Here is a 27,579-nt window from a genome sequence, read left to right as displayed (position 1 = left end):
CATAAGACTTGTTTAGTTCCCGTTCGTCCTGCCCGTCCTTCTCCTACCCCAGCCAATCTACCCGGCCTACCGGTTCCCTATTGGTCTTATGCGGACGTCTTTATCAAAAGAGAAGCAGAGACATTACCCCCTCATATACCATACGATTGCCCAATCGACCTGATACCCGGCGCTACTCCTCCCCGTGGGCGTATTTACCCTTTGTCCGCTGCTGAAACCCGGTCCATGTCTGAATATATCGAGGAGAATCTGGCCCGGGGACTTATCTGGAAATCTACCTCCCCGGCGGCAGCAGGCTTCTTCTCCGTCAAAAAGAAAGACGGCTCACTCTGTCCCTGTATAGACTATAGAGGCCTTAACCAGATCACGGTGAAAAATAAATACCCCCTTCCGCTCATTCCTGAATTATTTGACCGTCTGAGGGGTGCTAGAATCTTCACCAAGCTGGATCTCCGTGGGGCGTATAACCTGGTCCGTATCCGTCAGGGGGATAAATGGAAGACGGCATTCAACACCCGGGACGGCCACTATGAATACCTCGTAATGCCCTTCGGTCTCTGTAATGCTCCCGCCGTCTTTCAAGAGTTGGTCAATGACATCTTCCGTGACCTTCTCTACTCCTGCGTGGTGGTGTACCTGGACGACATCTTGGTCTTCTCTCCGGATCTTCCCACACACCGGAGGGACGTTCGTCAGGTCCTGCTCAGGCTCAGGCAGAACCACCTCTACGCAAAATATGAGAAGTGCCTCTTTGAGCAGACCTCGCTTCCGTTTCTGGGCTACATAATCTCTCAGACCGGCCTACGAATGGATCCTGAGAAAATGTCTGCCATCCAGAAGTGGCCCCGACCGGAGGGGTTGAAGGCTATTCAGCGGTTCCTGGGCTTCGCCAACTACTACCGCCTCTTCATACCGCACTTCTCTTCCCGGACTGCCCCTATCTCTGCGCTCACCCGTAATGGCGCTAATCCCAAAGAATGGCCGCCCGAAATAGAGGAGGCCTTCCTTTCCTTGAAACAAGCTTTCTCCTCCGCCCCTGTGCTGGACGGCAACAAGTAATTCTTCCTAGAAGTAGACGCTTCCTCCTCCGGAGCCGGAGTGGTACTCACCCAAAAGTCGTCATCCGGAAGAATGGTAACCTGCGGCTTCTTCTCCAAACTCTTCTCCTCTTCTGAGCGCAATTATTCTATAGGAGACTGAGAATTATTAGCCATTAAGCTGGCACTGGAGGAGTGGCGTTACCTGCTCGAGGGGGCTCTTCACCCGGTAATAATTTACACGGACCACAAGAACTTGGCTTACCTCCAGAGTGCCCAGAGACTTAACCCGCGCCAAGCCCGGTGGTCCTTGTTCTTCTCCCGCTTTGATTTCATTCTTCATTTTCGCCCGGCAGACAAAAACATCAAAGCTGATGCTTTGTCCCGATCCTTTTTGGGCTCTGATCTAGAGGAGGAGCCTAAGCACATCATCGACCCCGCCAAAGTAATGCAGGTGGCCCCCGTGAATCTAAATCGTCTTCCACCCGGTAAGACGTTCGTAACAGTACCTGATCGTGAGAAGGTCCTACACTGAGGACATTCGTCTAAGCTAGCTGGCCATTCTGGTCAGAAAAAGACCCTCCAGCTTATTACCCGGCATTACTGGTGGCCTACCCTGCACAAGGACGTAATAGACTTTGTTTCAGCCTGTGCGTCCTGCGCCTGCAACAAGGTTCCTAGACACCTGCCAGCCGGCCGCCTCCTGCCTCTTCCTGTACCTGCTGCCCCGTGGCAGCATATAGCCATGGACTTTATAACGGACCTCCCTGTCTCTGCCGGTTGTACGGTCATTTGGGTGGTCGCTGACTGCTTTTCTAAGATGGCTCACTTCATTCCCCTGCCGGGCCTTCCGTCTGCATCTGAGTTGGTTAAAGACTTTATCCATCATATTTTCCGTCTTCATGGTCTTCCTCTCCACATCGTATCCGATCGAGGAGTTCAGTTCACCTCTCGCTTCTGGCGAGCCATGTGTAAATTGCTGGGGGTCACCTTGGACTTCTCTTCTGCTTATCACCCACAGTCCAATGGTCAAGTAGAGCGGATCACCCAAATTTTAACCAGTTACCTCCGGCACTTTGTTAATGCTCACCATTCCGACTGGTTGGATCTTTTACCGTGGGCCGAATTTTCCTACAATAATCACGAGAGCGAATCTTCCTCCAAATCCCCGTTTTTTATAGTCTACGGTCAGCATCCTCGGATCCCGTCTCCCGTCTCCACCTCGGTGGACAATCCGGCTGCGGAATCTCTTGTTAGCGAATTTTCCTCCATTTGGGAAAGTACCAGATCCGCACTTCTTCAGTCATCCGAGCGGATGAAAAAACAGGCTGACAAAAGACGTCTGGATCCACCACAATTCCGTCCTGGAGATAAAGTCTGGCTCTCGTCCAAATATGTCCGGCTCAAGATTCCTTCCTACAAGTTAGGGCCTCGGTTCATCGGCCCACTGGAAGTTATCAAACAAATCAACCCGGTGGCCTATAAATTGAAACTCCCGGCCAACTTGCAGATCCCTAACTCCTTCCATGTATCTCTACTCAAACCCGTTGTACTTAACTCTTTTTCCAAGTCTACAGGTACGCCTCCTGCTCCGGTTTCCTCTGAAAACGAGTTTGAGGTAGAGAACATTCTGGCCACCAAAAGGGTAAGAGGAAAGACCTTTATTCTAGTGGATTGGAAGGGGTTTGGTCCTGAGGAGAGAACGTGGAAGCCCCGGGAGAACATCCATGCCCCTCTCATCCTTGATAAATTTCTCTCTGGCCTAAAAAAGGGGGGGCCTAAAGGGGGGGGTACTGTAGCGTCGGCGTCCCTGCCTCCTGCTAGGCAGTGACGCCGTTCCCCTCACCTCTCCGCTCCATGCCCGGCGTCCTCCTCCCGCTCTGCTGGCAGCACGCGCTGCTTCCCGGTCACTGTGCCTAGGGCGCGCGCGCGCTCCCTCTCTCTTAAAGGGGCCGCGTGCGCCATCCTAAGGAGTCCCCGGCCAATGGCCGGAGGATCTCACCATATATAAGGCACCTCCTCCAAAATGGAGGTGCCCGAGCAATGTTGTTGCAAAGCCTTTCAACTCTACTTCAGCCCTCAGGTCCCGTTGCCAGCTTGTTTTCCAGTGCTGTCTACCTGCTTGCAATCCTGCGGTCCGACAGTCTGCCTACCAGCATCTGCCAGTCTGTCTATGGATCAGTCCGCCTGCGGACCAGGAAGCACCTGCCAGATACCTGCCTGATACCTGTCTACCTGCTTGCAATCCTGCGGTCCGACAGTCTGCCTACCAGCACCTGCCAGTCTGTCTATGGATGAGTCCGCCCGCGGACCAGGAAGCACCTGCCAGATACCTGCCTGATACCTGCCTGATACCTGCCTGCCTGCCAGCCTGTCCAGAGACTCTTACCAGCTCACCTGGGAGCGCTCACCTGCTACCCGCCTGCTAGCCTACCTGGAGGCTTAGCCGTCACTTGCTGTGACCACCTGCCTGTCCAGAGACTCATACCCTCCTGTCACTTGCCGTGACCACCTGCCTGTCCAGAGACTCTTATCCTGCTGTCACTTGCCGTGACCACCTGCCTGTCGAGAGACTCTTACCCTGCTGTCACTTGCCGTGACCACCCGCCTGTCTAGAGGCTCTTATCCTGCTGTCACTTGCTGTGACCACCCGCCTGTCAAGAGATTGTCCCCGTCACTCGCCGTGACCTCCTGCCCTTCTACCCAGAGACTGTCCCTGTCACTTGACGTGACTGCCTGCCCGCTTTCCCTGGGAGCCACCCGCTTCCTTACAAGGACTGCCCCTTTGAATAGTAGCTCAGAGGTTCCACCTCTTAGACCCGTTACAGAGTGGAAGGTTTCAAAGAGTCGTTTAGGATTGTTGGCTAGAGATGTGATGAGAGTGGTAAAGTAGACTTGTTTAGCCGGATGGAGAGCAGAATTATAAGTTTTGAGCATGAACTTATAGTGGATGAAGAGAAACCAAAAACAAGAAAAATACCCAAATAATTGAAAGTAAATGTATAGTGGATGCATGCCTATAACCCAGTGAACATCCACAGTCTAAAGTGGTCCATATATCCACTGTAAGGCTTATCAGCTCAGGTAATATTGCCGCCTGATCATTTAGAGAGAATACAATTAGAAAAATCTTGACAATCAGAAATTAAAAACCTATTGATAAAAAAGAATATAAATGTCTGGTTTTAATAATTACAGAAATTTCTAGCTGATATATTCCTTAACATAATCAACACTCGTATAAGACGTAGATAGTACTCGGACCTCACAAGTGACCGCGGTCAGATAGTATTTAATCTAAATCACAATTAGTCAGGAAGCAGGAAACCACTAGAATAAAATTCCGCAAGTAGAACAAACGTGATTGTATATTATCATTAGGCTATATTCAGTAGCTTTACCGAGAATTCTATAATAAAGGCTCAGTGGTCAATGTTCTCGTGTATAAAACATTCACATAACATAAAAAGAAGTAACAATGCAGAACACTGACGTGGTAAATCTAAAGCTTCCTCCTAAAAGGAAAACCCCACGCGGGGAGAGGACCACATCTGAAGACTCGACAATGACACATTATGATGGAATGATCATCTCGGAGCTTCTCCTGCTGAGCCTTCACCTCTTTCCAGGACATCGAGGAAAAAAAGAAAATACCTGACTATTCAAGGAACCATTCCTGAATAATTCTTAGTATTCTGGGATATTTGGCTGCATCCGTTCTTTATGGAAATAAGGATCTACAAAAGCCAAACTGTTGTAAAATGCAGCAAATGTTCTATTGTGTGGTATACTGGGATCTACGGGGGCTTCAAACTCTGGGGTGACCATTATAAAGCAGCACAGAGCCCATTGTATAAACTCTACTGGAATATTTAGCTGTATTAGAACCAAAATATCTAACTGAAGGCCCACCATACATATTAGACTAATGTTGACCTATCCCACCGATATTGACAGATTCAGCTGAAACTCAAATGTGTATGGGGGCCCAGACAACTGATTGTTGGGGAAGTTAAAGGGGTATTCCTATCTCCAAGATCCTATCCCAATATGTAGTAGGTGTAATAATAATATTAGCAAATACCTCCAATTAGAAATGTAGTATAGTCCTTCTGATTAGCAATGTTGCTTACCCCATGTGCAAGGCATTGCAGTAGCTTAGGCATCCATGGTTACGACCACACATAGTTACGCTTAGTGGTCGTAACAATGAATACCTAAGCTACTGCAATGCCCTGCACATGGGGTAAGTGACATAGCTAATCAGAAGAACTATCCTACATTTATAATTGTAGGTATTTGCTAATATTATTACACCTACTACATATTGGGATAGGATTTTGGAGATGAGAATACCTCTAAAGTGTCCGACATGTCCGATTTTGAACTATTGATCCTTCTGTTTCCCTGGAGATAACTTATCACCAAAGATGTAGGACTGCGGTTCTCTTATAGAGAACACAGAGACACTCGGCTGAAGTACTCTTGTGTATGGGACAACGCTTTACTGTTGGAATTGCTGTGGCATATGAGAGGAGACTGACTATGAGCATCACTATCACGGTGAAAATATTTAGGATTTTTAAAGTCCTAATTTTAGGAGGTCCAAGTCCTAAAAAAATATTATTAACCAGGAACAATGTATTATTTAGAAAAAGACTCATCCATCGCCTGATTGGATTGTTTATAGTCATCTCATCTGCCCATGTAAACAGGACGTGCTGCCGACAATAAGCAACCATCTTGGTACACTTTGTATCGGCCCTTTTGAAAAGGCTTTATATGAGCACCGGTGGACTTGTTAGTGGGGCTGTGGCCTGACGCTGATGATTGGCCACACTATCTATCAGTATTCGGTCAGTATTTTTTCTCAGGAGTGGGAGCCAAAACCAGGTGAGGAACAATCAGAGAACCGGTCTAATAGAAACAAGTCACCAATTCTGCATTTATCACCCACTCCTGGTTTTGGCTCCCACTCCTGAGAAAAAATACTGACCGAATACTGATAGTGGGGCCGTGGCCTCAGTCCACAAGTCCACAGTGCATGACCGTGCTCATTCATGTGTATTTGTACATGTGAGATCTGAAATGAACGTGAACGACTGTGACCTGTTTGGTGAGATAAAGGTTACTGACGCACTTGATCTAAACTTAGTCCCGCAGTCCGGCTTCACCCATTTTTTTCCTACAGATCATATTACCTGAACTTATCATGTGTCTTCCCAGGCTGTAAACAGAGAGGAGGCAGTACATTGTAAAGACGAGGCCTACAGCGTCCAAAGCCCAAACCCGAGAAGCCAACAACTAATCTGTCCGGTGTACAAATACATTCCACCCCTCTGTTATCCTGATCAGACAAGGAGCTCACATGGCTCATTACAGGACGGGACGGAAGTTCTCTTAAAGTGATCTACACCTCCGACATTAAATGTGACGATACGTTTCTAATGTCTAGACGGAGTGAGCCGTCTTTCTTTTTGACGAAGAAGAAGCCTGCTCCCGCCGGGGAGGTAGATTTCCGGATAAATCCCCGGGCCAGATTCTCCTCAATATATTCAGACATGGACCGGGTCTCAGCAGCGGACAAAGGGTAAATACGCCCACGGGGAGGAGTAGCGCCGGGTATCAGGTCGATTGGGCAATCGTATGGTCTATGAGGGGGTAATGTCTCTGCTTCTCTTTTATTAAAGACATCCGCATAAGACCAATAGGGAACCTGTAGGCCGGGTAGATTGGCTGGGGTAGGAGAAGGACGGGCAGGAAGAACGGGAACTAAACAAGTCTTATGGCAGTCCTGTCCCCAGCGAAGAACTTCTCCAGTCTGCCAATCAAGCACGGGTGCATGTTTCTGGAGCCAAGGTAGGCCTTGCAAGAGGGCGTGAGAGAGTCCAGGCAGAACATGGAAGAAGATGCTCTCAGAGTGCAGCATTCCCACCTGCAGAGTTATGGATTCGGTGATGAGTTGAATGGGATGCGGTAAGAGACCCCCATCCATGGAGGCGACAGATAAGGGTACAGCCAGGGGTTTGGTGGGAATGTGGTATTTCTCTACCAGGGATAGAGAAATGAGATTTCCGGCAGCTCCAGAGTCAAGTTGAGCTAGTTCACAGAAACTGTTCTCCCTGCAGATGATAGAGACCGACAGCATCAGAGATGGAGAGGGTTTACTCTTGTCTAGGACGACCTCTCTGAGCGATCCTAGACACAGGCGTTTCCCGACCTCTCCGGGCAGGATCGGATCCGGTGCTCCTTACTGCCACAGTAGAAGCAGCTCCCCTCGGCACGGCGTAATTATTGACGGGTTTTGACCATCTTGGTCTGGTCGACCTGCATAGGCTCGGGTGAGTGCGCCTGAGGAGTAACGGAGGAACGGAGGAAGTGACAGGTTTCTGAAAGGTAGGGGCAAGGCGTGGAAACCTCCTCTCACGGGTGACCTCTTTGGTGCGCTCCTGGAACCGGATGTCAATCCGGGTGGCGAGTGTTATTAAGTCGTCGAGAGTGGTAGGAATGTCCCGACCGGCGAGTTCATCTTTAATATGGCCGGACAGACCCTCCCAGAAGACGGACAACCAGGGCGTCGTTATCCCAGGCAAGCTCCGAAGCAAGGGTATGGAACCGTATGGCATATTGGCCCACGGTGAGACTTCCTTGACGGAGGCGTAGCAGAGATGAGGCGGATGAGGTTTTCCGTCCTGGTTCGTCGAAGACTTTCCGGAAAGCCGTGAGAAATGCTGGCAGGTTGGACACCAGGGAATCTCCTCTCTCCCATAGAGGATTTAGCCAAGCCAGTGCCTCCCCCGTGAGATGGGACATGATGAAGGCTACTTTGGCTCGGTCGGTGGAAAACTGGTGTGCCAAAAGTTCGAAGTTCAGAGTGCACTGGTTAGTAAAGCCCCGTGCCTGACCGGGATCTCCGCCAAAACGAGGCGGGGCGGAGAGACGGGGACCGGGAAGGGATGCTATGCTATTGATGGGCAGGGGCGGTGCCGGGGTAGTAAGTGTGCCAGTGGAAGCAGCTCCCGATGAGACAGTCAGTGTATCCAGGTGAGAGTTAACACTACGCAGGTGACTCAGGATGGACTCCTGTTGGGACCTCTGACTGGAAAGTTCATGACATAGGTCCGAGATCGAGGGAGCTTGGGTGCCACCGGGTTCCATGGCCCGAGCAAACTGTAACGGGTCTGGGAGGTGGAACCTCTGAGCTACTATACAAAGGGCAGTCCTTGTAAGGAAGCGGGTGGCTCCCAGGGAAGGCGGGTAGGTAGACACTGCAAGTGACAAGGACAGTCTCAGGGTAGAAGGGCAGGGCGGTCACAGCAAGTGACGGGGACAGTCTCTTGACAGGCGGGTGGTCACGGCAAGTGACAACAGGGTAAGAGTCTCTGGGCAGGCAGGGGGTCACGGCAAGTGACGGCAGAGCCTCCAGGTAGGCTAGCAGGCAGGTAGCAGGTGAGCGCTCCCAGGTGAGTGAGTAAGAGTCTCTGGACAGGCAGGTGGTCACAGCAAGTGACGGATAAGCCTCCAGGTAGGCTAGCAAGCAGGTAGCAGGTGAGCGCTCCCAGGTGAGCGAGTAAGAGTCTCTGGATAGGCAGGTGGTCACAGCAAGTGACTGCTAAGCCTCCAGGTAGGCTAGCAGGCAGGTAGCAGGAGAGTGCTCCCAGGTGAGCGGGTGAGAGTCTCTGGACAGGCAGGTGGTCACAGCAAGTGACGGCTAAGCCTCCAGGTAGGCTAGCAGGCAGGTAGCAGGTGAGCGCTCCCAGGTGAGCGCTCCCAGGTGAGCGGGTAAGAGTCTCTGGACAGGCAGGCAGGTATCTGGCAGGTAGTTCCTGGTCCGCAGGCGGACTGATCCATAGACAGACTGGCAGGTGCTGGTAGGCAGACTGTCGGACCACAGGATTGCAAGCAGGTAGACAGAAATCAGGCAGATATCAGGCAGGTATCAGGCAACGGGACCTGAGGGCTGAAGCAGAGTTGAAAGGCTTTGCAACAACAGAGCTCGGGCACCTCCATTTTGGAGGAGGTGCCTTACATATGGTGAGGTCCTCCGGCCATTGGCCGGGGACTCCTTAGGACTGCGCGCGCGGCCCCTTTAAGAGAGAGGGAGCGCGCGTGCGCTCTAAGCACATTGACCAGGAAGCAGCATGCGCTGCCAGCAGAGAGGGAGGAAGACGCCGGGCACGGAGTGGAGAGGTGAGGGGAACGGCGTCCCTGCCTAGCAGGAGGCAGGGACGCCGACGCTACAGTCGTCACGTGATTGTAGCAGCCGTCACGTGATTGTGGCAGCCGTCATGTGATTGTGGCAGCCGTCACGTGATTGTGGCAGCCGTCACGTGCTGGTATAACACGCTGCAATTAGAAATGGGAATCGGCACAGGAGTCACAATATAAAGTCAGTGCTGGTAGTAACACAAGAATCCAACAAGCCGAGCATCCACACGTCGTCCAACAGCCCAACATGGATGATGAGAAGCTGCGGGACGTCACATAATCCGCGATATTCAGGCAGAGAACACAAACCGCAATGTGCTGCCACCGACATCTTCATCAGCTCAGGAGGAGGCGACTGTGTAAGAACATCACCGTTTTGTTTTCCCCCCTGAATATCGTGGATTATTAGATGACTGATGTTCTGCTACTTTTTCTTTTTGAAGTTGTCTACACACATAATGGCTGCAGAGGACTGAGAGAAAGTCCACAGGGAACAAAACAGAAGTCGGGAACCGAAGGGGAGACGAGGGCTGAGCCACTTACACAGACAGAAAGCTGAGGAGGACATGTTATTACTCCAGGATCTGCTCCATTCATTCCCTATGTGGCATCCAAGCGCTGAGCTCGGCTTTTTCCAGAGCCCCATAGAGAATGAATATAGCTGCAGTTGTTCCCTGACTTTCCGTTCCTTCCCGATCAGACGATGGTTCGCAGTGGTCAGACCCCACGATCAGTAAGTGATCACTGAGCCTGTGGATAAGTGATAACTAAAGTTGACAAATTCCCAGGCCCGGATGGGATACACCCGCGAGTACTGCAGGAATTAAGTAACGTCATAGATAGACCATTATTTTTAATCTTTAAAGATTCCATAATAACAGAGTCTGTACCACAGGACTGGCGTATAGCAAATGTGGTGCCAATATTCAAAAAGGGGACAAAAACCGAACTTGGAAATTATAGGCCGGTAAGCTTAACCTCTACTGTGGGTAAAATTCTGGAGGGTTTCCTAAGAGATGCTATACTAGAGTATCTGAAGAAGAATAACCTCATGACCCAATATCAACATGGGTTTACAAGGGACCGTTCCTGTCAGACTAATCTGATCAGTTTTTATGAGGAGGCAAGTTCTGGACTGGACCAAGGAAATGCAGTGGATGTTGTGTATATGGACTTTTCAAAAGCTTTTGATACGGTTCCACACAAAAGGTTGATACATAAAATGAGAACAATGGGGATAGGGGAAAACATATGTATGTGGGTTAAGAATTGGCTCAGTGATAGGAAACAAAGGGTGGTTATTAATGGAAAACACTCAGACTGGGTCTCAGTTAACAGTGGGGTACAACAGGGGTCAGTATTGGGCCCCCTTCTTTTTAACATATTTATTAATGACCTCGTAGGGGGCATACAGAGTAATATTTCAATATTTGCAGATGACACTAAACTCTGCAGGGTAATGAATACAGAGGAGGACAATTTTATATTACAGGAGGATCTATGTAAACTAGAAGCTTGGGCTGATAAATGGCAAATGAGCTTTAATGGGGATAAATGTAAGGTAATGCACTTGGGCAGAGGAAATAAAATGTATAATTATATGCTTAATTGTAAAACACTGGATAAATCTGTCACTGAAAAAGACCTGGGTGTATTGGTGGACGACAAGCTCATGTTTAGTGGCCAGTGTCAGGCAGCTGCTGCAAAGGCAAATAAAATAATGGGATGCGTTAAAAGAGGCATAGATGCTCATGAGGAGAAGATAATTTTACCTCTATACAAGTCATTAGTGCGACCACACTTAGAATACTGTGTACAGTTCTGGTCTCCGGTGTATAAGAAAGACATAGCTGAACTAGAGCGGGTGCAGAGAAGAGCGACCAAGGTTATTAGAGTACTGGGGGGTCTGCAATACCAAGACAGGTTATTACACTTGGGGTTATTTACTGTGGAAAAAAGAAGGCTTAGGGGTGATCTTATTACTATGTACAAGTATATGAGGGGACAGTACAAAGACCTGTCTACTGATCTTTTTACTCTGAGGCCAGAGACGGGGACAAGGGGGCATCTTCTACGTCTGGAGGAAAGAAGGTTTAATCATAATCACAGACGGGGATTCTTTACTGTAAGAGCAGTGAGACTATGGAGCTCTCTGCCGCATGATGTTGTAATGAGTGATTCACTGTTAAAATTTAAGAAGGGTATGGATGCCTTTCTTGAAAAGTATAATATTACAGGTTATAAATACTAGATTCCTTGATAGGGCGTTGATCCAGGGAACTAGTCTGATTGTCGTATGGAGTCGGGAAGGAATTTTTTCCCCAATGTGGAGCTTAGTGTTTGCCACATGGGTTTTTTTGCCTTCCTCTGGATCAACATGTTAGGCTATGGGTTGAACTAGATGGACTTAGTCTTCCTTCAACCTTAAAAACTATGTTACTATGTATGTAACTTGTTATCTTCAGACATCCCCTCTAAGCAATGGCGCACGCCAGCAGTGAAGGCGGGAGGAGGCGCTGGGTACAGGGAAGACTTTACCTCTGGGGGCCACATATAGGGCATGTGAGGGGTGGACACTTCCCGTATTCACCATTACTGAGCCCCCGCTCTGTACCGCTCTTATCTGAGTGCAGGAGACACAGCAGTCACTAATCAGGCACTCTCCGGCACTTGCAGCTGTCCGAGCTCTGCTGTGCCTGTTAGGGGTGAAGTTCGGGTCCTAGGAGGCAGCGACTATGCAGCCTGCAAAGCAGATCACAGCCCGGGTACCGCGTCTCCGGATAAATCTCCACCTTGTGAGCTGCTTCTTGTGCAGCAGCCCCATGCAAGTCGCTCCGCTCTCCTCAGCCAGCTCCTGCTGAAGACTGAGCTCCTCTGCCCAATCTAGGAGCCCAATAGCCCTGATCACACCAGTGGTAGCCCAGTGCTGCTGGGGGGGGGCAGGGCTAGATCCGATTTACAGATAGCAAACTAATCAGCCCTAGATATTTCTAATAGCTGCAGAGCAGGCGACATAACTCTGACCGGTGTCCTCATAGACATCTCCTCAGCCAGGGTCTAATAAGAGCAGTAAGATGGCCGTCATGGGGTCCATTGTTAGATCTCGGCTGCCATAGAAACTCATCGGCACCATGATCGCACCTCCCTCTCCGGTCTTAAGTGCCTAAATGCTGTGAAAGCCACTGACTGTGTCATATAAGGGGTTAAGCTGCCAAGATCAGGGTTGGCTCCACTGCTGGCGCCTGAGGCAGGAGGGGGACTGTGTTATACCGCCACACGACTGCCGCAGATCTTGTAAGAGCCCTGACTGCACCTGCCTGATGATAATGTGTCCTATAACGCGGGTCCTGGTACCAGACTGCCCTTTACATATTAATCACTAGCTGGGAACCAGTTACTTACAGGTTCTAGTTTGTGATGTGTTTCCAGGACCTGTAGTTATCAACATTTTACCCTTAAGGCCCAGTTATAATATTACTGCAACACTCTCACTACATATGAGCGTCCTGTACCTGTATACCTGCCCTGTGTGCGGCACAAAAGTATATAACAAAATGTGTGTACACAAATACCTATCTCCTGAATGGTATTACTGCTAGATCTCCTGTACATAGAAATATGAGGTTCTTAGCGCACACTTTGAGCAAATTGTGCGAGCCCATCTGCCAACGTCAAGGCGACCTCTTCAGATGGGTCCCTACACTAACACTACACTAACTTACTAACTGGGACCACCATTTTTAATGTTTATTATTACTGTACTAATGCAATCAATTGTACCTGTTATAATTCATTTTTTTAATTAGTTTTATAATTTTTTATTACTCTTGTGTTTATGATAATGGTATTACTAAAGTCCCTATACTTAGTGTTGATCCAGAAGAAGGCAAAAACCCCAGGACACCTTCAGCCAATTTGTGTCACAGGGGAAAAATTCCTTCTTGACCCCGAGAAAAGGCGATCAGTCCTAGGACCCTGGATCAAATCTAATAATGTTATTACTAGTTATTAATAATTCTTATTAATATTACACAACTAATTGTACTGCTACTGTAGTTATTAGTATTTTAATTTAGGTTTTTGTACTTTTTATAGATTATATATTATTTATGTCCTGCTATCTTATTACTTTGCTATTCTAACTTTTCTATAACTACTTAAAATAATCAAAACAACACTATAATTATTTTTATATTCTTACTATTATTAACATCCTGCTATCTTATTACAGTATTATTCTACTTTCCTATCACTACTAATACTACCCTATACCTAGAGTGTTGATCCAGAAGAAGGCAAAAACCCCAGGACACCTTCAGCCAATTTGTGTCACTGGGGAAAAATTCCTTCCTGACCCCGAGAAAAGGCGATCAGTCCTAGGACCCTGGATCAAACCTAATAATGTTATTATTAGTTGTATAATTAATATATTACTTATTGTGCTACTGGAGTTATTTTAATTTATGTTTTTATTTTTATAAATATAGCTATTTAATATTCTTATTATTATTAATAACCTGATATATTTTTACATTATTATTATTCTCTCCTATCACTACTAATACTACCCTATAACTACAGTATTGATCCAGAAGAAGGCAAAAACCCCTGGACACCTTCAGCCAATTTGTGTCTCAGGGGAAAAATTCCTTCTTGACCCCGAGAAAAGGCGATCAGTCCTAGGACCCTGGATCACACTGCTATTCTACCTACTACTATTACTACTGTTATTTTATTACTATTTTATTTATTTCTTACTATTGTCACTAGTATTATTACTCTTATTACACTAATACTGATACACTACCACTATATTACACTATCCTGCTGTTATTTGGTGGTCTTATACTTACCAGCCGGTATTGCCGTATGTGATGTTATCAGCAGAGAGGTTCCAGCAGGATGGTCCACATGATGTTCCTCTTTCCTCTCAAATACCGGTTGATGTAGTGGCGGAAGTTGGTCTGGTTCTCCTTCTTCCTTCTTGTTGTTGGGATCGGTTGTCTTCTTTTCTGGCCTTTGGCCGTCACTTCCCCCCTAGGGATCTTGATGTGGAGTTTCATCTTCTTTGCTTTCTCTTCTTTCTCTTCTTTCTCTTCTTCCTCTTCTTCCTCTTCATCCAGGTAGGCGCACAGTTCTTTTAGTGTCTTCTGTCTTAAATCCATGATGTCCAGCTTTATCTTCTTTGCTGCTTTCTCCTCTTCTTCCTTCTCTTCTTCCTCGTCTTCCTCTTCATCCAGGTACTTGCGCCGTTCTTTTAGTTCCTTGCGCCTTTCTTCCCTCTTCCTTTTCTCCCTGGCTTTATACTCTTCGATGCATCTTCTTTGGGCAATGGGGTTGGTCGGCATAAGGCGCTGGAAGAGAAGAGATGAAGTTAGGAGGCTACAAGGAAGATCCGAATACACAGCTACCTTATAGAAGAGGCCGCAGCGTTGCCCTGAGTCGTCTCACTGACCTCCTTCTTGTAGAGGGGAGAAGGGAGAAACTTCACACAATATGCCAGTCTCCTCAGCTGTTCCTCAGGACTGATGTAATCTGCAGAAAACACAACCAGATATTAGGAGCAATCCTCACCGTACAAAGAGGACGTATGTATGTTAAGACTGCCAGAAGGAGCTCACTGATGGATTCTCAGTTAACTAGTTCTGCAGCCAGCAATAGACAGTACAGCACAGAGGGTACAGGAGGCAAACTGTGCACAATTTTCAATAAAACTCAGAAAAATATTTACCACCAAGTATATGCATTAAAGGAAAGAAAATGTCCCCACAGATGAGTCTGTTTAATGAAAGCCCCAGAAGCCATGTAACAAGAGTATAGAGAACGGTGAGTGAGTGATGGATACTACCTGCTCCAACGCTGGCAGAATACTCCATCCCCATGGTGTCCGCTGATATCTTCTCTTGTAGAAATGTATCCACAATCTATAAAACCTCAGGAGGCGTCAGCAGAGGGTTTGGGGATTGGCTGATATTTCTTTGGTCTTAGAAATGTGACACCCCAGGGGTCTGGTTGCCACAGTGATAGAGATATTACATCTGAGAGCAGGTGGGAGGTCTCTTGGTCAGGAATCCTATGCATGCCACACCTCCTGCCCAGTCCTGGGAGGGGAAGAACTTCCCCTATATAAACCTAGGGCTGAGGCAGGGTTAGTGAGTAGAGAAGAAGTAGAGACAGAGAAGAGAAGCAGATATAGGAAAGAACATCAGGAGCTCTGTGGGAGCAGTACTACAAGGAGTCAGGGGCTGGCAGCTGCAGAGCTCGCCCTGACTGAGAAGTTATCTCCGGACCCGGAGTCCAAGGCTGTGGGGACTAACTCCTACCCAGCAGCAGAATCCGTCAGCAGGGGATTTCAGGTCCTCTGGCCAAGAAACCCGAAGGCACGGTCACACGCATGGGACCAGCACCGCCGTCGTGGAGCGGAAGCTAGTAGAAGGCCCTGAGTCACCGGCCATACGGGTGAGCACCACACGGTACACTCAGGGACGTGGGCTACTTATACTCGCTTCTAGCAAGGTAGCCAGAAGAGTACAGTCAGTTTGGGAGGCCTACAACTCCGCCTGGCCAGGGGAGATCCCATCTGCTCAAGGACTGACCAGGCCCCAATCGCTAGCCAGTACTCCGGGAGGGTCTATCTTTGTCACCAGTAAAGACCCTGAACTACACCGCATCGTCTCTGAGTGGTTCCTGCTACCCCCATCATCCACGTCGGCTGCCCTGAGGCCATACCCCTCCCGTTGGGGGTTATACCATCTACGCTGCACTATCCTACCACCGGCCTCAGCGGTCTGCCCTGCAGCGGCAGCTCCATAGCTGCATTCAACGGGTGGCGTAGTCGTCCTACATCTACTGCTAATACAGCGCCACTTAGTCTGACTCCCTGGGCACGGACCGGGTCACCGCCACGAGACTACAACCCTCAACAGATCCGGCTCCGGGTAAGCTCCCGCGTGCGCAACGCTGCGCGACACAGGCCCAGGGGTGCGTCAAATTTTGGCGTAGTCGGCAGGATTTCGTGCCCGCAACCACCGGGTACTGCGTGCCTGAAAAAGACTGTTCAAACTTACCTGTGGTGAAGATTCCCGCCATCCGGCGCCATCTTCCGCTTCCTTCCCGCCATCGGTGGAGTTTTCCCGCCATCCGGCGCCATCTTCAGCCTTCTTCCCGCCATACGTGGAGTTTTCCCGCCATTGGACGCCATCTTGAGGACGCCGCGCGGGAAGAAGAGGGGCGTGGACTCCGAAAGCGCGCGAGAACTGAAGCCCCGCCTCACGTCCGGACGTTGCGTAAGGTCCTGGAAGGAGCCCAGCAGACGCTGACGTCACAGGAGCGCGACGGAAGGTCCTCAACCCTGACGATCCACTGCGGAGCCGCGGCCTACGGAAGAGGATCATCGCAAGGTAGGCCACGGTCCACTAGGGGGGAGGAAGGATGTCGGATACGGAGGAGAGCTTCACCGCTTCAACCCCCGCCAGCGCCACCGCTGTTGCGGTCATGCCTTTCACCATGCCCTATATCCCGGGGGCAGCCTGGCTACCCCAGTACTAAGGGGAGTCACATACCCTGCATGACTTTAGAGAAAAGCTGGATAGCCTCTTCCAGGTGTACCCCCTCACAGAGGAGCAAAAAGTGAGCATCCTGGTGGCCCAATTAACCGGGGCAGCCCAAAGGGAGGTAAAGTCCTGGCCACCTGGGAGGAGGACTGTCGCAGAGATACTAACCCAGCTAACCGAGGAGGAGCTGCAGTACTACCAATACGAGGAAAGCCAAGAGGACCCGGACGGGTCTGAGGACTACCCTCAGGAGGGAGCACAAAGAGGACATAGCTACTGAAGGGAAGTAGCGTGAATAAAGAGCTGTAAATAGTTACCCGTAAGGGTACAAGGACTGCTGCTAATTAAAATATGGTCCCCGTTGGGATTAGTGAATTGTTCCCCATGTGCCCCTATCTTAAACCAGGCTGAGGACTGTGAGCAGCCATTCCTTATCCCCACTGGCCGAGGACTGAGAGCGGCCATATCCTGTAAATAATTATGTGTTTCTAGTAATTTATGGGAGTCTTTGGTGGATTTACCGGGAATCCTTTGTACATAGTTGGAGCGTAACCCAGGACGGACTAAAGACTGTTAAGGACTCGGGGCAGGACAGACCCCTACCTGGTTACGTCTCCCTGTTTTGGTGAAATGGACACCTTTGTTTTCTTCAAAGACTGCACCCGGTTGCGGACATGTCGTGACCATCCTAATGTTTTTCTTTATTGCGTTGTTTCTGTTTGTAATTTGTTATGTTACAAAAATATGTTTAGTCCCGGAGTACTAAATTTCACTAGGGGGGAATGTGACACCCCAGGGGTCTGGTTGCCACAGTGATAGAGATATTACGTCTGAGAGCAGGTGGGAGGTCTCTTGGTCAGGAATCCTATGCATGCCACACCTCCTGCCCAGTCCTGGGAGGGGAAGAACTTCCCCTATATAAACCTAGGGCTGAGGCAGGGTTAGTGAGTAGAGAAGAAGTAGAGACAGAGAAGAGAAGCAGATATAGGAAAGAACATCAGGAGCTCTGTGGGAGCAGTACTACAAGGAGTCAGGGGCTGGCAGCTGCAGAGCTCGCCCTGACTGAGAAGTTATCTCCGGACCCGGAGTCCGAGGCTGTGGGGACTAACTCCTACCCAGCAGCAGAATCCGTCAGGCAGGGGATTTCAGGTCCTCTGGCCAAGAAACCCGAAGGCACAGTCACACGCATGGGACCAGGACCGCCGTCGTGGAGCGGAAGCTACTAGAAGGCCCCGAGTCACCGGCCATACGGGTGAGCACCACACGGTACACTCAGGGACGTGGGCTACTTATACTCGCTTCTAGCAAGGTAGCCAGAAGAGTACAGTCAGTTTGGGAGGCCTACAACTCCGCCTGGCCAGGGGAGATCCCATCTGCTCAAGGACTGACCAGGCCCCAATCGCTAGCCAGTACTCCGGGAGGGTCTATCTTTGTCACCAGTAAAGACCCTGAACTACACCGCATCGTCTCTGAGTGGTTCCTGCTACCCCCATCATCCACGTCGGCTGCCCTGAGGCCATACCCCTCCCGTTGGGGGTTATACCATCTACGCTGCACTATCCTACCACCGGCCTCAGCGGTCTGCCCTGCAGCGGCAGCTCCATAGCTGCATTCAACGGGTGGCGTAGTCGTCCTACATCTACTGCTAATACAGCGCCACTTAGTCTGACTCCCTGGGCATGGACCGGGTCACCGCCACGAGACTACAACCCTCAACAGATCCGGCTCCGGGTAAGCTCCCGCGTGCGCAACGCTGCGCGACACAGGCCCAGGGGTGCGTCAGAAACATTGGCTATAAATAATTCGGGGGCTCTGCTGGGGAAAGGGCAAATTGGGAAATGTGGAGGATATTTACTGTTCTGTATCTGAGCTTCATTAAAGGGGAATTATCAGATGGAACAAGTCATCCCCTTATCCCTGGGCTCGGTGACGACTGATAGATCAGTGGGGTCCGACCGCGGGAAACTCCAGCAATCACCAAAAAAGGGCAGTGACCCCCATTAGAAGTGATGGCTGGATCCTTCCAGATGGGAGCTGTGATGAGTGTGGCGCCCCCCACTGGTGTCTCAGCGTATCATGTGTTGGGGAATAATGACTTCTCCTCTGGTAAATGGGCTGATTCCTGTCAGTTGTGGTCGCTGAGTGCGTGTGATGGGATGTGGCTCCGTCCATTATATTATATCACGTCTTATACCTATAATCTCTCGCTGATCGCAGGTGTCTGTCTTCACACTCAGATCAGATGGAACAAACTGACCACATAGGAGTTTTTTTTTTTTTCAAATTCAAACCGAGCAATCCTATTGGCTGAGTATGACTGTCGTTACCATGGTGACAGAATTTTAAAGGGACAGAACATTAATAATGTATAATAGTGTATTTTATGACATATTTCCCATAATAGTGGCTGATATATGGACCTGTACAGATAATATGTGGGCGCACACTTCTATAACTCCTCATATTTTTCATACAGCAATTTGGTGGTGCTGCAGAGATATTTTGGGCGTAATATAACTTGTGCTGGCAATTGATCATCTATAAAGTAGTCTGGTAATGTATGTAATGGTCCTAAGATTGTGGTTTTATGTTCAATACAAATCTAAATATTAATCAGACGTCACTCCCTGCTATTTGAAGGGTTTTGTCCCTTTCCCTATGTCAGAGTAGTATCACATATAGCTCGGATACGCTGCAGCCTTCAGAACAATGAGGTCCGTTGTGGCTTTTCCCTGCACATTCGGCCATTATATAAGTGACGGCAGCTGCGTTGTGTCCCTGCACGGCTGATAGCGTCGCTGTGCAGGGATTCAGTATGGTGGAGCTGCGGCTCTTTTCTTTTATGGGTCGATACAAGTCTTGTTCAGACATATAAATCTGCCTTGATTACATTGTAGAAAAGAAGGGTGACATTACAGGAGTTCCATCCATTCTCAGTGTAAGATCAGTGGGGTCGGACCCCCGGCACCAGGGAGTATACAGAAGGAGCTTGTGAATGTCTTACTTTAGTGGTCTTGTAAGCTCCTCATCCCACACTTTTCCTGTATAGGACATATAGCTTTTCTGTATACATAACTCTTATGTAAAAACAACATCCTCCATGCACATTTCTGTAGGTTGCCTGATGGTTCAGGTGTATTTACATCATTTTTTTCTACTGCCCGACCTAACAGCGTTAGTTTGCTCTTTTAGTAATCCAATTGTATTGTTTCACATTTGGGGCGATTGTGTCAGCAGCAGGTTTCATTGTGGGTTATATAATGGCCACTATTTTTATAGGCTTATTTGGATATTAATGCCTTTGTGAATAGATACTTTGCTGCTACCTTGCTCTTTATTATATTGTGGTGGGCAGTCTGTAGTCATATATTGAGATTTTCTGTGACTAGTTGGGCATATATATGTGAGGATTAACCATATCAGTACCTTGCAATGGTTTTGTTATTCATTGGGGCAATTGTTGCTTTTTAGTTGTTTTTTTAACATGTCTTGTATGTTTAGTCTTTAATAAAATTCTATATTTTTGCTATTCCTTGGTGATCCCGGTCATTGCTTCCTTTCTTTCTCCTTGCTTCTTTGCATCTCTATTATGTAGCTGCAGGGTTAGGGACGGCCGGTTCCTTGCAGGAATAGTTATCAGGACGGGTGCGGTTTCTGCTGTAATAACTCATTCATGTGACCCATCAGTCATCACCCGATCAGCCAGGCAATGCTCAGCACAGGCCGCCGTCATCCCACTTCTCTACATCTATTATATGGACACTCCACAACTGCTCCTTCTCTTCAGAATTCAGAAAGATTTATTTTTTATTTTATTTATTTTTTTATTTCCGCAGCCATGCAGTGACGCTAGGTAGGTGCAGAGCTAAAGGGAAACCCACCTCAGAAGAAAATTCTAGGGTCCTCATCACTAGAGATGAGAGCTTAAAGGGAATCCGTCACTAGGTTTTTGCCATATATTCCGAGAGCAGCATGATGTAGAGACAGAGACCCTGATTCCAGCGATGTGTCACTTTCTGGGCTGCTTGCTGGTGTTTTGATAAAATCTTTGTTTTATCAGTAGGAGGTTGTGACTAGAAGACTAGTAAACCTGCAACCAGGTATCCCTCATTTTTCAGGAGTGGTCCAAATTAAATAAAAAAGCGGTCTATAGGGCGCTAAAAGAATGAACACTAGAAGTGAAAAAAATTTTAGGACTAAAAAATAAATTTAATGAGCCCTTTCCACAAAGCGTTTCGATAGTGAACTATCTTCCTCAGGTGGTACATGGCGCGCTTTTTCTCCCTTTCTCTTTTCTCATTTTTCACAAGGTCTGTATAGCAGCCTTCTGCCTATGCACAGTGTACACAGAAAGCTGCCAATCAGTGGTGCAGCCGGTTATACGGAGCTCAGCATTCAGAGCACTGCTAGATCTGCAGTAGATAAAACTAAAATTTATCAAAACTGCAGCGAAATAAGGGACACATTTCTGGAATCAGGTTTCTGCCCTTACATCATGCAGATGGGATAGCAAAACCTGCTGGCAGATTCCATTTTAGAGCCATCGGATATTACCTTGTGACCTATCAAAGGGGAACTTGATGTCTAGGATGGTTATTATTTTATGTCATGTGTCTCTTGATGCGGGATAACTTGTATGTAATGTGTTGTATGTTAGGTCTATGAACAGTACAAGTCCTTCAGTATAGGGTTACCTGAGAAGCGTACCCAGCATGAAGCAGGACTTGTATTATGTTTTGTCAGGGATGATTAATGTCTGAGTGCTTTATGCTGCGTTCTGCAGTCATCTCTCTGCCATCCTCCGTACACCCATCGCCGTCCTGTTCTCACACTTCTTTATTTGGCTTTTTTCTTGTGGTCGTAATATGGAGCATGTTGTATCCATAAAGCGGTCAGATTTGCCGGACCTCATGCTGTTCTGCCGAATCAGACCTAGATCATTATTGGGGGCTGGGGCACCTCCAATTCAAGACGGTAGACAAATCGTGTCTTGTGAGACTGCACGCTCCAGCACCCACAATACTGGAGCATCGGTTAGGTTTACACATATCCACCTGTTGTGTTTTCTTTTGGGACACAGCAGTTTGTAGAATTGTCATCATTAATGTTTTCTTTTTTTTATCTTTCCAGTATTACTGAAATTCAGAAAGATGTGGAGTACAGACTGCCAATCACCTTTAAGAACTTCACCATCAGCATCAATATGTAAGTGACACGGGGTGCTATTGTCTTAGTTGAGAGATTACGTTGCATTTGTTGGGGTTATTAAATGTGAACCTAATGGGAATTAAAGGGATTGTCCTCTACTTTGATATTGATAACATCAGCATTGGGTATCAATATCAAATCGATGGGGTTCTGACAGCCCCCCAGAGAGGGAGCCGCATGCTCCTATTCACTTGTGAAGATGGCCCCCACTGATTCCATATTAATGACCTATCCAATGGGTAAGTGATCAATATCAAGGTAGTGGGCAACCCCTTAAAGAAAGCAGACCATATTAGGTACTTCTAGAATATCTTTGTCCCATGCTGTTGATAGACCCCACCACGTGTAATCGGTACCCTACAATGACTTGTCATCCATAGTCATGTCTTGTAGCACTGGAGCCATTAAATGATGTTGCTTGGCGGCTCATGACGTCACTATAGATGATGTGTATTAATGCAAGTTGTTTAATTGCTACTAATAAGAAATCACTTTAAATCAATATGGAGGCTTATAGGGTCCTCTCAGCTTCCTTTTACATATGGAAGTAGTGGTAGAACAGTATCGTCGATTGTCCCTCCCCAGAAAAATTATTCTTTTTTTTTTTGCAGAGCTCCGATGTGCCAGTCAAAAGGAAATGGAGTGTCTGCAGATTGGTGTGGGAGTGCAGAGGGGCGTGTCCGTGCACTTGAAAGGAGCTGTCTAAGTGCAGTGATACGCCCCAGTGCACTTCCAGACGGATTTGCAGATGTTTTCCACACTAGATTTGTCATGATGGACTCATCAGATCTCTTATAACACCATTACGATCATATGTCAAGGTGCTGACGTCCCTTTATGCCTTACGCTACGTGCCACCTAAATGGATTTTCCATTGAGATGAGATGAGGGTGTTGGGTATTTTCCCCGGACCTGTCACGTTTCTGTAGGCTGCAGTCATGTATCCCGCGTCTTGCTCTAATACTTTGTTTTTATTGCAGTTTACTTCCGCCACATTTTCCTCAAGACAAACCTCTCATCACAGTCTTTCCACCGATAAGACATCACCTGGTGGACAAGCAAGGCCCCAATGTCACCTGTCCTTTACTACAGAATGTAAGGAGACTTGGGAGATTTTGAGCACTGGACTTAGGAATGTTGTAATTTAACCTTTCAATGACTGAGGTGTTTTTGTTTTTTTATAAAGTGGATCTGTGTGGTCTCCTGACACATCTGTTTTAGTAATCTTATAAACCCTATAAAATCACAAATGTGCAGAATTTGTGTTTCAGACCACTGTGCAGTGCCTTTGAAGGCTATGTTCACACATTGCGTTTTTTTCAGCGTTTTTTTAATGCAAATTTTCAGCCGTGTTTTACAGTACAAGCAAAGTCTATGAGATTTCAGAAATCTCCTGCTCACAACCTGGTTTTTGTATGATCAGTATTTTGTGATTTGCATTGTTTTTTGCTGAATAGAGCACGTCACTTCTTTCAGTGTATTTCACCCATTGAAAGTAATGTGTAGTGAAAAAACGCCTAGTGTGAACATAGCCTTACATCTAATTGACAATGGGGTGTTACCTTACTCCTTGTCCATGTCTAATCAGTTTGGACAGTAGGCATAATCACTACGACCAGGGGCCTGGCAGTGGCCAGTTGTCAATGTATCCACACATTTCCAGAAGATTGGCACAACGCAGAGGACCTGGGAAGAAGAGATGCCACGGTATTGTTAGTTCATAGGGAATACACCTCTTTATTTTGGTAGATGAGGTCTTTGTCAAACACATCTTCAGCAAAGGAGAATGAAATGAAAGGATTAATGTATGTGTTAATGACCCAGTTCTGCGTGTGCTCTACGTAAAATGTGGCTGCAGATGGCTGTGCTGCATCGACACGTGAGGTTTGGGAGCCACCTTACATCTAATGGGTGGGGGTCTTACATTGAGGTCCCTGACGCGCCCCTGGGCCTGTGTCGCGCTGCGTGGCGCACGCGGGAGCTTACCCGGAGCCGGATCTCTTGAGGGTTGTAGTCTCGTGGCGGTGACCCGGTCCGTGCCCAGGGAGTCAAATTGAGCGGCGATGTAACAGCGGTAGATGTAGGACGACTACGCCACCCGTTGAATGCAGCTATGGAGCTGCCGCTGCAGGACAGTCCGCTGAGGCCGGTGGATGGATGGTGCAGCGTAGATGGTATAACCCCCAACGGGAGGGGTATGGCCTCAGGGCAGCAGATGTGGATGATGGGGGTAGCAGGAACCACTCAGAGACGGTGCGGTGTAATTCAGGGTCTTTACTGGTAACAACGATAGACCCTCCCGGAGTACTTGCTAGTGAACGGGGCCTGGTCAGTCCTTGAGCAGATGGGATCTCCCCTGGCCAGGCGGAGTTGTAGGCCTCCCAAACTGACTGTACTCTTCTGGCTACCTTGCTAGAAGCGGATATAAGTAGCCCACGTCCCTGAGTGTGCCGTGTGGTGCTCACCCATATGGCCGGTGACTCGGGGCCTTCTAGTGGCTTCTGCTCCACGATGGCGGTGCTGGTCCCACGCGTGTGACCGTGCCTTCGGGCTTCTTGGCCAGAGGACCTGAAATCCCCTGCCTGACGGATTCTGCTGCTGGGTAGGAGTTAGTCCCCACAGCCTCGGACTCCGGGTCCGGTAAGAAATCTTCTCAGTCAGGGCGAGCTCTGCAGCTGCCAGCCCCTGACTCGTAGTAGTATTGCTTCTGCTGTTTCTTGTCTCTACTCTCCTTGACTCCAGGCTCAGGCCCCTGGACAGGGCCTGCCTGTGGAGCAGAGCCCATAGAGCAGCTCTGCTCCCTGTCTTCTCCTCTCAGAACTCCCTACCCTGCCTCAGCCCCAGGTTTATATAGGGGAAGTCCTTCCCCTCCCAAGACTGGGCAGGAGGTGTGGCATGCACAGGATCCCTGACCAAAGGACCTTCCACCTGCTCTCAGACGTAATATCTCTATCACTGTGGCAACCAGACCCCTGGGGTGTCACATTCCCCCCTAGTGAAATTTAGTACTCCGGGACTAAACATATTTTTTTAGAAAAACATAACAAGGTATAACAATAACAATACAATAAGAAAAACACATAAGATGGTTATGGCGTGTCCGCAACCGGGTGCAGTTTTGAAAAGCAAGGTGTCCATTTCACCAAAACAGGGAGACGTAACCAGGTAGGGGTCTGTCCTACCCCGAGTCCTTAACAGTCTTTTAGTCCATCCTGGGTTACGCTCCACTAACTGTACAAAGGATTCCCGGTAAATCCACCAAGGACTCCTATAAATAACTGGAAACACATAATATTTACAAGATATGGCTGCTCTCAGTCCTCGGCCAGTGGGGGATAAGGATTGGCTGCTCACAGTCCTCAGCCTGTGGGGAGATGGGATGGCTGCTCACAGTCCTCAGCCTGGTTAAGGATAGGGGACACACGGGAACAGTTCACACTTGTCCCAACGGGGACCATATTTTAATTAGCAACACAAGTACCCCTACGGGTAACTATGTACAGTTCCACTTTACCGTACTTCAGTAACGGCATCCTCCTGCTCCTTCTTGTGTGTAGGCTTCAGACCCGTCCGGGTCCTCTTGGCCTTCCTCGTATTGGTAGTACTGCAGCTCCTCCTCAGTCAGACGGTGTACATGGAGGGCGTACAGTCCTTTGGCACCCTTATGCCGGGTGAAGGTAACCACATCACCCGGATAGAGATCACGTCCGCGGTGCCCGTCCGGGCTGGTGGTGGCGGTGCCCAGGGCTGGAGGGCTCGGCCGCAGGGCTTGTTGCGGGGGCTGGAGCAGGTCGGTGTTCGCAGCGCCCGGGGTCAGCGGCTCCACCAGGAGGCCCGGGAGCAGGCTGACGCTGGCAGCGTCCGGGACAGGGAGACTCCTCTTACCTGCTCCCGCGACCGCTCCTGCGTCACGCGTCTTCTCCTGGTGCTGGTCGGGGCCCGCGACGGCTGGGGCGCTGCCGATGCTGGGCAGCTTAGTCTGCTGCCGGTCCGCCATCTTGCTGTCCGTTCCTGGTGTCCTCCTCCCCCCTAGTGGACCGTGGCCTACCTTGCGATGATCCTCTTCCATAGGCCGCGGCTCCGCAGTGGATCGTCAGGGTTGAGGACCTTCCGTCGCGCTCCTGTGACGTCGGCGTCTGCTGGGCTCCTTCCAGGACCTTACGCAACGTCCGGACGTGAGGCGGGGCTTCAGTTCTCGTGCGCTTTCGGAGTCTACGCCCCTCTTCTTCCCGCGCGGCGTCCTCAAGATGGCGTCCAATGGCGGGAAAACTCCACGGAGGGCGGGAAGAAGGCAGAAGATGGCGCCGGATGGCGGGAAACTTCACCGATGGCGGGAAGAAGGCTGAAGATGGCGCCGGATGGCGGGAATCTTCACCACAGGTAAGTTTGAAAAGTCTCTTTTTCAGGCACGCAGTACCCGGTGGTTGCGGGCACGAAATCCTGCCGACTACGCCAAAGTTGACGCGCCCCTGGGCCTGTGTCGCGCTGCGTGGCGCACGCGGGAGCTTACCCGGAGCCGGATCTCTTGAGGGTTGTAGTCTCGTGGCGGTGACCCGGTCTGTGCCCAGGGAGTCAAATTGAGCGGCGATGTAACAGCGGTAGATGTAGGACGACTACGCCACCCGTTGAATGCAGCTATGGAGCTGCCGCTGCAGGACAGTCCGCTGAGGGCGGTGGATGGATGGTGCAGCGTAGATGGTATAACCCCCAACGGGAGGGGTATGGCCTCAGGGCAGCAGATGTGGATGATGGGGGTAGCAGGAACCACTCAGAGACGGTGCGGTGTAATTCAGGGTCTTTACTGGTAACAACGATAGACCCTCCCGGAGTACTTGCTAGTGAACGGGGCCTGGTCAGTCCTTGAGCAGATGGGATCTCCCCTGGCCAGGCGGAGTTGTAGGCCTCCCAAACTGACTGTACTCTTCTGGCTACCTTGCTAGAAGCGGATATAAGTAGCCCACGTCCCTGAGTGTGCCGTGTGGTGCTCACCCGTATGGCCGGTGACTCGGGGCCTTCTAGTGGCTTCCGCTCCACGATGGCGGTGCTGGTCCCACGCGTGTGACCGTGCCTTCGGGCTTCTTGGCCAGAGGACCTGAAATCCCCTGCCTGACGGATTTTGCTGCTGGGTAGGAGTTAGTCCCCACAGCCTCGGACTCCGGGTCCGGTAAGAAATCTTCTCAGTCAGGGCGAGCTCTGCAGCTGCCAGCCCCTGACTCGTAGTAGTATTGCTTCTGCTGTTTCTTGTCTCTACTCTCCTTGACTCCAGGCTCAGGCCCCTGGACAGGGCCTGCCTGTGGAGCAGAGCCCATAGAGCAGCTCTGCTCCCTGTCTTCTCCTCTCAGAACTCCCTACCCTGCCTCAGCCCCAGGTTTATATAGGGGAAGTCCTTCCCCTCCCAAGACTGGGCAGGAGGTGTGGCATGCACAGGATCCCTGCCCAAAGGACCTCCCACCTGCTCTCAGACGTAATATCTCTATCACTGTGGCAACCAGACCCCTGGGGTGTCACATCCCCACTTCAGACATTTCTGATATTTCCAGTGAATTTTCCAAGGAAGTTTCAGATAAAAATAC

The 27,579-nt window shown here is 49.2% G+C and overlaps 1 protein-coding gene across 1 annotated transcript in view; it reads left to right on the top strand.

The window, feature by feature from the left end:
* Nucleotides 1-27,579, top strand: part of LOC141192374 (vacuolar protein sorting-associated protein 37A-like) — a 61,940-nt gene that overhangs the window by 12,870 nt on the left and 21,491 nt on the right. The window contains exons 2-3 of the mRNA XM_073661891.1: nt 21,929-22,003; nt 22,987-23,101. Coding sequence (XP_073517992.1) covers nt 21,929-22,003; nt 22,987-23,101 — 190 coding nt within the window. The remainder of the gene's footprint in view (nt 1-21,928; nt 22,004-22,986; nt 23,102-27,579) is intronic.

Source organism: Phyllobates terribilis, unplaced genomic scaffold (genome assembly GCF_046119375.1).
Source record: "Phyllobates terribilis strain yellow unplaced genomic scaffold, ASM4611937v1 Scaffold_60__1_contigs__length_8166268, whole genome shotgun sequence".
NCBI classification, from domain to species: domain Eukaryota; kingdom Metazoa; phylum Chordata; class Amphibia; order Anura; family Dendrobatidae; genus Phyllobates; species Phyllobates terribilis.
Note: the sequence above shows the minus strand (reverse complement) of the source record. Positions and strands in the feature narration are given on the sequence as shown.